The following is a 9,055-nucleotide window of genomic DNA, read 5'->3' on the forward strand; positions in this document are numbered from 1 at the left end:
CGGGAAAAGCCGTAGCAATAAAAGCCGTAGCAATAAAACAAAAATTGACCCGAACACCTGATTTCAATTCTCTAATTAGACACTTAGGTTTAAACTTGCCCAGGCTTCAGAAAATTCCTGGCTCCGCCCATGGGAGTGAGCACTTAATAGGATGATAGATGGTAGGCTCATCAAGTTGGGTACAAGGTTACTAGAACCACTTTATATGTGCAACCAAACAGTGTGCTTTGCATCAGAACATCTATACGTGGGCAACCAAACACAACGCATAACTTGTTGCCTTGATGCAAGGGAGGCAATATATAGCCAACCAAACAGTGTACAGAACATGATTTTCTGTCTGCATTACCTCAGATGTGCTCATATACGCAGGCCAAACACATTGTAAGCTTACGTTGCATGTGATTCTATGGATTTGTGAATTTGCTAATGACATATCGGAATGTGAAGCGGACAGAGTAGGGGTGATCGGTCACTGTCTGTATACCTGGCCAAACCTCAGGCCGGGCTGGGCTTCGGGCCGGGCCTAGCCAAGCTCGACACAAAAAACTCAGGCTCAGGCCCGGCTCGGCCCGGCCATCGGGCCTGTGTTTCTGGGCCCGAGCCCGGCCCGAGCACGTAAAAGCCCGTCGGGCTTCGGACCGGCCCGACACGACCTTCAAAAAATGGCAAAAACGACGGGCCCGGGCCCGGCCCAGCCTTCAGGCTCAAAAACTAGGCCCGAGTCTGGCCCGGGGGCAGCGTCGGACCAGGCTGGATCGGGCTTTTTCGGGCCGGGCCGGGCTTCCCATGGCCAGGACTAACTGTCTGTGAATGAGTTCACGCGGGTCTACGGATTAGCTAGGTCTGGCTGTAGATATAGATGCTCCGAAGGCTGATGAATTATTTGCATATTTTCCTCGAACGACTAAATCCACGAGCTCCCACGTTGTAAGGCTGCTGTCAATGCGGGGCCTTCTCCGACAAGGAGGTCCCACGACCCGGCTTGCTCTGGCAACTTGTGCACGCGGCTCTGTTGGATTGGCTGCGCCGGTTTCAAGACGGCGACCTCGTCCCAGAATCTTCGCGGTAATATGCCCACTGGAATACTGGATGACTGGAGCTCCGACGTGCTCCATGGAAATCCCCAGAGTGCCCGTCGCTGCGCGCCTCGTAGACTCGAGAAACATCAGGGGCATTTCGGACTTCTGTCCAGTGAGGCGTCTGTCAGTGCTGAGCCCCCACGCAATCGCCACGGCCACACCAGCTCCTCTGTTCGCGCTCACTCGCGGGGTCCTCCGGCGGCGATGCGGAGCAGCAGCCATGGAGGCTCTCAGCTCCAGCCGCTTCTCTAGCGCTTTCCCCAGCCTCCTCGACCTCTTCTCCAGGCCGCCAAAGTCCCCGCGCCACCACCGCCGTTGTTGTCTCCAAACACTAGCATCCGTGCCTGCCGATGCCGCCGCGCCGTCGCCCTCGTCCTCGCCGCCGCCGCCGTCGCTCTCCCGGCTCCTCGCCGCCGCGATGCGGGGAGGGCGCGCGCGGGGGGAGCTTCCGGACCTGGCCGCGGCAGGGGGAGGCGGGGCGGGGATAGGGACGCTGCTGATGAGCACGACGGCGGCGGCGGTGACCAAGGCGCGGGAGAGCCCGTACCTGCTGGCGCTGGCGGCGAACCCGACGTTCGTGTCGGGGATGGTGGCGTTCGCGGCGGCGCAGGCCACCAAGGCCCTGCTCACCTCCGTGGTGGAGCGGCGGTGGAGCCTGCGGACGCTGTGCAGCTCCGGGGGCATGCCCTCCTCGCACTCCGCGCTCTGCACCGCGCTCACCGCCTCCGTCGCGCTCTGCCACGGCGTCGGCGACGCGCTCTTCCCCGTCTGCCTCGGCTTCAGCCTCATCGTCATGTACGACGCCACGGGCGTCCGGCGCCACGCCGGGATGCAGGCCGAGGTGAGCTCTTGCTGCTTGCTTTTATCCATTCTGTGATCCATTTCGTTGCACGGTATGTTTTATTCTGGCAAATGTTGTTTTAGATGAGCAGAGCTCACTGTATAAAGTGAAGCAGGGTTAGAGGATGGATGAATTTGAGCTCATTGTTGTTTGGGGAGTAGAATATTTTCCAGTTCTGTCAACGGATGGATGAGTTTGAGCTCAGCTCACACTTCTAGCATCCATGTCGTCCTTCACCAGGGACAAACTGTCAAATGTTCGGTCCATAATGGTGCTAGATGCCGTTTCATGCTAGATTCCCTAGGATTTTTGGGATTCTACCAGTTGTTACATTTGCGTGAATGCATGCACAGTTTGATGTTTGGCAGTTTGAGGATGTAGACTGACACTAAACCGTTATGAGTGTGGATAGAGGGTACACTGGTATGGGGGTACAAACCAGAACTTTCCCAATCTGTTATTGGGCTTGTTCTTGTTACTCTGCTTTACTTGATTCAGTGTGATCAAATTTTGCTGAATGTTAAGACTTGAGCTCAAGGAAGTTCTCAGCCCATTGTCTGGTACATCCAGGACTAGATTTCATTTTATTCGGATTGCTTGTATGTTTTCATTGTTAGACAGGTCTTAAGTCTAACCACCCTCCTTTGAAAAATGAAAACTGATTGTTCATATGTGCAGTACAATTGAAAGTTCGAAACTGCATTCGGAATACGGACCATGATTTGCCATCTTTGCGAAACTATGCTGGTTGTATTTGTATATAGCTAGATAAGATCAGCCTCAGGGTCTCGGATTGGACATCCTGCCAAGTTAGCCAAATTGCAGAAGTCAGTCAGCTGTTTGATGCCTTGACTCGAATTCTGAAAGATTTCATGCATGGCTTGTCTCTTTTGGTGTACAAGACTAAATACGCGGTTCTTTAGACTTTAGTACCCATAATGAATCAGGTCACCAGTTTATAAGCTTGCTTGTTGGTTATGTTCAGGGGTGGTAATTGCTATGACACGCTGTTCGTAACTTAGAGTTCCATAAATCTATAGTGACTAGCTAGCAGCTCAAATTTGAACTTCTGCCACTCCATTGCTTTGTTGATACACCACCCCTCACCTTGCAATAACGAGTAATGCTACATCCACGGGCATGTCACGGGTACCTGAGTAGATTATCGCATTCTGAGTTCATGACACTGAAATGGCACTGCCAGTGCCAGAGCATCAACCAAGCGCGCTCTAAGTCTCTCAGCTTGGTTTCGGATAGATACAAGCCTAGTGACTAACCTGGCACCTCCCATCCTTCAAATATCGTGGTTACATCTTTCCCGCCGATGAGCGTCTGTTGTTTGCCTATTACCTGCCTGAAATGTATGATTTGTGATTGATGATGATGCAGGTGCTCAATAAGATCGTTGAGGACCTGTTCCAAGGCCACCCCATCAGCGAAAGGAAGCTCAAGGAGCTGCTAGGGCACACCCCGTCGCAGGTCTTCGCCGGCGCGTTCCTGGGCATCCTGGTGGCCTGGTTCTGCTGCCAGGGCTGTATCGGTGCCATCTGATGCTGCCGTTGTAGCTTGCCTGACTGCTTCAGAAATGGAGTCATTTTGTACCATCATTGGGGGGAAACATTGGTATTTTGTTTTCTTGGCGTAATGTTGGTTGTACATAATTGCATGGATGGTATCACAACTTCTCAATTCATAGTTGAGACTTTGGTCTGATTTGAGATTTATATGGTTTTGGTAGCCCTGCCTGCTTCATGGCCGGTGTCCTTTGGATGACTAAACAACAAGAATCAAAGCTAGTACTTCCTCCGTTCGGAATTACTTGTCACAAAAATGGATGCATCTACAACTAAAATACATCTAGATACATTCATTTCTTGAACGAGTAATTCCGAATGGAGGGAGTAGTACATAGAGAAGTGAGTTTTGACGCGCTCGTACACCATCCTTTTGAGGCGTTTTCCCCTGGAAAATGGGGATATTTGCCACATTGAATCTCCGATCTGACCTTTGCCTTTTGTATCAGAAATGCTTTCTACTTGGATCCCGTTTTGTTAACTTACTACTGCATATAGGCACTTTGCCTAGCCGATCGTTGCATGCTGGCCACTGCTAGCCAGGGAACTTAAAGAGGCAGAGGAGACTCAACCACCCAAAGCCTCTCGGGGTTGACGATCTTGTGGTTTGTCGTCGAAATTCTTCAGTGCTGTTGTGCATCGCACCAAAAAAAGGCCAAAATTCTGTGGCATCATTTCATAAGTTTGATGGGCAATGGTGCAACTAGCTAGAACCTTGGTTTTAAATGGGACTTCGTGCAGCTGTCGCGAGCTAATCTCATGCACATGCACCTTGACGAGCCTTTCATGTTGGATGAATAGAAATTTGCAGTTTCTGAACTGCACGTTGAGAAAGAAAAACAAATGGTTTCGTTGGTGCTTCTATAAACATTGACAGGATTTAATCAAAGATGAGCCGCTCACGGCGAAGATTCAGTGGCATAACCCAAGGGGAATCCCTCACACTTGTTGAATACGGCAAACCGTGTTTTTACCCAAGAAAGTGAACCATTTCGTACTTCAAAGCCCTTTGATTGCATGACAACGGCATGGAAGGACATTTCTAATGTCACAGGGGCAAATTTGAGCAGGCTTGGGAATTAGGGTAAATCCGAGTTGTAGGTTCGAGTTAAGGGCTAAAATGTAATTGTCCCTATTTTATATTATTGTATCTCTTCAATTCATTGTTCGTATTTTCACTTCTTTCAGTGGTGCTCATTTGAGTAGGGAGCGTATTCATCGGAAGTATTGCTATGATACTGAGCCCATGTGAGCTCGGGTGAACAATAAAATCGATTTTTTTAAACAACCGATTGTGTGTGTGTGTGTGTGTGTGTGTGTGTGTGTGTGTGTGTGTGTGTGTGAAACTTTGGCAAATGTTTTCATAGCTTGTAAAATTTCATCACCAGATCATGTTCGTGTTAAAAGTTAAAAAGAAACAAAATCAATGCTCCAAAACGTGTTTGAAAATAAAATTTTGGAGCATCAAATTGTTTTTGCCACATTTTACACGAATGTGATCTGGTGATAAAATTTTGCAAGCGGTCAGAACATTTACCAAAGTTTCACACAAAAAATATTTTTTTTTATTTTTTTTAATTTTTATTTTACTGTTCACCCGAGCACACATCAGCTTGGGATCATAACAGTCGCGTCCTCTACACTATACACTAGTGCCCCCTTCCTTTTTTACAACATCCTTCGTAGCCATGCATTTTCACATAGTCCACACCTGCCAAACATTTTGTTCGACACACTTATAAATTCGTTATGTCACAAATATCAATGTTACTTTTATAAAGTTCCAAAAATCCACCAAAAGTGTCAACAATTCCATCACAACAAGTGTGGCACCAAACAGAATAGTTTTGTTGTGAGTATTAACCCCAACAATCAAACCAAACGGACGTCCATCATCTATTTGTATGTATGTGGTGTCAAATCATATAACATCACACTGCTAAAAAATCATATAACAACACTAAATATTGCATAGTCCAACACATTTCTGGAGACAGCCAAAAAATCTTAGTTACCAAATCATTCTCATCTACCTGAATTGAATAGAAAAATTGACATCTTCTGGTATTTTTTTCATCTATTCCAATACTATCCCTATGTCACCTTCCATCGCATTTATTTTTCTATTTTAGTACATATGTCTTTCACATGTTCACGTCTAAATCCAACGTTTTCAATTCTACATGCTTCTTTTGGCCCCTGAATTGATTATTGTTTTATTTGAAATGCCTACAGATTTGCGACCTCTGTGTTCTCTATTTATGTTTATATTGTTTTTATTTGGGATCTCGAGTGTTGGACCATGGTTCTATGGAAAGAATTTGGTTACATCACACCTAAAATTCATAAACAACATTAAATTTGTTTCTAAGGCTGATCTTCATATGAAAATCACATCGACATCGTGTTTTAGGACTACAGTAATTCAATGTCTCCTCTCTTTCATCTTTCGATGATAGTGTATAAGTTGTAATGATTGTCTTAGATCATAAGGAAGCGATTAGAATGAAATCAAACTACAAGTAACCTCCGTTAACGAGAAGATGTTAATGTTCGTTGTTGCATTGTCGAAGAGTTCTTCACTTTATGGTCGTTACTTCTTTTGATATGTTATAAAATAAATAAGCTTCCTCTTTTGATAAAAGTTTCATGCCAAAATTTGTTATCCTTTCATCGATGCAATTTGATTCAATTTCTTGCCCATCATATATCAAATAGGATTCAATCTAGTTAGTACATGGCCGGTTCAAAAAAATGAAATAGAAGAATTAGTATGTCACAAGTTTTCAGAGGAATTGCAATCATTTTGACTTTGAATGTTTACACAGTTTTGGCTGCTTGGCATTTTTCTATGGCTGTGGAGGGAATGAGGCAGAAAAATCAGCCAATGGCAAAATTATTTTTGCCAATATTCATTTAATGAAGTGCACATGATAATTATATCTTGTGCGATTTACTTTAAGTTATGATTAACTTTAGTGATAGGATGACCTATATGTTAAATTGATGCTGGTTTTTGTTGTGTACGATTCTTCCAAACAATGTTGCAAACACTCTATCTTAAAAGGTAACCATAGAAAGAGTTCTTAGATGCAACAATGATTAAGATTTTTCTCAAATGTGGCTTTTGACTTGGTAGCAGCCGCACAGTATGAGGTTTTCCTTTTAATCTTGTTTTCTTGTCCGTTATATGCATTTTATGAGTCCAGAATTTCACATATGTTGCTGCTAATCATATTGCCCATTAGTCTATGAACTCAAGAGGGGAAATGAGGTATGGGTTTGTCCACACTCCCCACATTTGTTTGGTATAGTTTGTCAACCAAATTCCATAAATCATAAGTGTGTCCTGCAATCATATTTGTTTCGCATTGCAGGATGTGAAGTCTTCACACAATCGGTTCAAAATGAAGAATTAAGAATTTGGATGTAATTCCTTGTGAATAATGGAACGGTTTTCCTAGTTTTTGTGCATGAGATTCATCATCAGCAACTTGGTTCCCCGGATCAATCCTGAAAGAAGCCACCGAGGCATGGGAGATTCCTTCACTGATGAATTGGAGAGATTTGTCTATGCTCTGCTTTGGTTAAGCCACTATTGATTGCCCTGTCTCCCATATACTTTTGCATTAGTGGTGGGTCTAGATTTTGGCACATGTTGTGCATTTTTGGATATGATGAAATATTTCCTCCATTTTGGTTTTTTGCTTTAGTGTTTTTAGAATTCATGGAAGGGAATCGGCATACACCTATATTCTTATTTTACACAAAAGCACGAGAGGGGTGCAGGGGCACCACCATGCGATGGATGCCACGTGCACTGGTGGCACCAATGATCGCAAGCCTAGACATAGGCAATCCATGTCCACTCCATATGCCTTGTGTGTGAGTACCAAGGCTGTGAGACCAATAAGAGGGGAGGGGGTGTACAAAATCCGAACCAAAAATTTAGCTAACCACCGCACGTGTTTCTCCCGTCATTGATCATAAAATCTTTCGTATAATATCAGTTGATGCGCCAGCGGTGCATGATTAATGTCATGATCCTCCACACCCACGTGCCGTCACACAGGGTTGTTTGTTCGTATCGTATCGCCAGATATGAGTTGATTCAAATTGGATTGAAGAAATCAAAGGGGGACCAAACCACCTAAGGCTCAAGATGTACATACCCTTTATAAGCACCTCACCCCGTCGATTTCCACGCATCGGAACGTAACTACACAGACATCACGCAAAAGTGCACACATACAGTGAGGCAGGTACACAACGGAAGCCATGTCGCCGCCCGACGGCGGTCGTGAGAAGGTGGACTCGAAGGCGGCGGTGAAGCCCCAAATGTTGACAATCAAGGTGGTGGGCCAGGAGAAGGTGGTCCACCACACCATGAGGATGACCGACAAGCTCAAGGTCCTCATGGACGTGTGGTACCACAAGGTGCCCAACGTGACATATGGCACCGGCGTCTTCCTCTACGACGGCTTGCGGGTGCACAGAAATATGACCCTGGTGGGCCTTGAGATGGAGGACGGGGACATGCTTGATTTCTTTGAACATATGGATGGTGGAGCTGGACCATTCATTGTTGGATCTATGTAGTATGTCGATCGATGTTTGCGCACTAGGCGGAGTTGTTGTAACTTGAAGCATATGTCTCTTGCAGAATTTGTATTGCTAGATCTTATTTCAAGGAAATTTCTGATGTGAGCGGCTCAAAATATTAGATTCTTTGAACTAGTTTCGCTCATGTATTATCATTATTATCTGGTTTTTTGGGAGTGTTCATTAGTATCTATTTTGTCATATGTTTGAACAGTGGTTTCTTTTATGGTGAGTTATTTGAATTAAAACAAATGTTGTGTGTAATTTTGCTTTCGTTTATTTTGTTTTATTCTTAGTGCTATGTTGTTTGCCTTTCGTTCTTGTTCCGCTACTGTTTTATATGTTTACTTACAAAAGTAGTATCAACTAATTTTTTTTATTCATATTGTATATCCATAGAGAAGTACTATATTAATGTTTTTCTAAGATTTTCAGTGTTTACCAAACAGCTTTTGTATTTGTTCCACCTGCACCTTTTTATTCGTTCGACGACTGTTTCATTCAACTAAGAAGGGGCCCTTGGATTCAAATTATTTTTATACATGTTTTGCACGATTTTAATCATGCAAACATTTTTCAATGTGAGCTATTTTGATCATAGAATTTGTTCCTTTTGTATAACTAGTAAATGAGTACGTGCAATGCACGTTGATATTTTGATATTTGATAGAATATTAATTGCATGTTGATATTTTTTGATAGAATATTAATTACATGTTTATATTTGGTAGAATATTAATTGCATGTTAATTATGTGATTAGCGGAAAATATTATATTCCGTATGCTATTAATTGCACGCTAAAGATTTTGAGCGCTCACCATTGGAGCAATCAGATCGCTTGATTAACGTGGTTAGATGACCAAGATTATTTGGATCTTCCCCTTTGGTCTTTTATATTTATAGAGGTATAAATAATATAAAGACATAGATATTTCATATAATTTCCCCTTTGGC

At 44.1% G+C, this 9,055-nt stretch overlaps 1 protein-coding gene across 1 annotated transcript; it reads left to right on the top strand.

Annotated features, from left to right (window-relative positions):
* Nucleotides 1–1,116: 1,116 nt before the first annotated feature.
* Nucleotides 1,117–3,675, top strand: LOC119350721. Its single transcript, XM_037618414.1, has 2 exons — nucleotides 1,117–1,923; nucleotides 3,313–3,675. The coding sequence occupies exons 1-2, from the start codon at nucleotides 1,117–1,119 to the stop codon at nucleotides 3,472–3,474; spliced, it is 969 nt and encodes a 322-aa protein (XP_037474311.1). The 3' UTR covers nucleotides 3,475–3,675.
* The last annotated feature ends 5,380 nt before the right edge of the window (nucleotides 3,676–9,055 follow it).

The sequence above is a fragment of the Triticum dicoccoides genome, chromosome 1B (assembly GCF_002162155.2).
Source record: "Triticum dicoccoides isolate Atlit2015 ecotype Zavitan chromosome 1B, WEW_v2.0, whole genome shotgun sequence".
NCBI classification, from domain to species: Eukaryota; Viridiplantae; Streptophyta; class Magnoliopsida; order Poales; family Poaceae; genus Triticum; species Triticum dicoccoides.

Bases quoted from the DNA above. Each gene is read 5' to 3' on its own strand.
- LOC119350721 (XM_037618414.1), top strand. From the start codon at position 1,117: ATGGAAATCCCCAGAGTGCCCGTCGCTGCGCGCCTCGTAGACTCGAGA. The intron at 1,924-3,312 runs GTGAGCTCTTGC...ATGATGATGCAG, and splicing joins ACGCCGGGATGCAGGCCGAG to GTGCTCAATAAGATCGTTGA.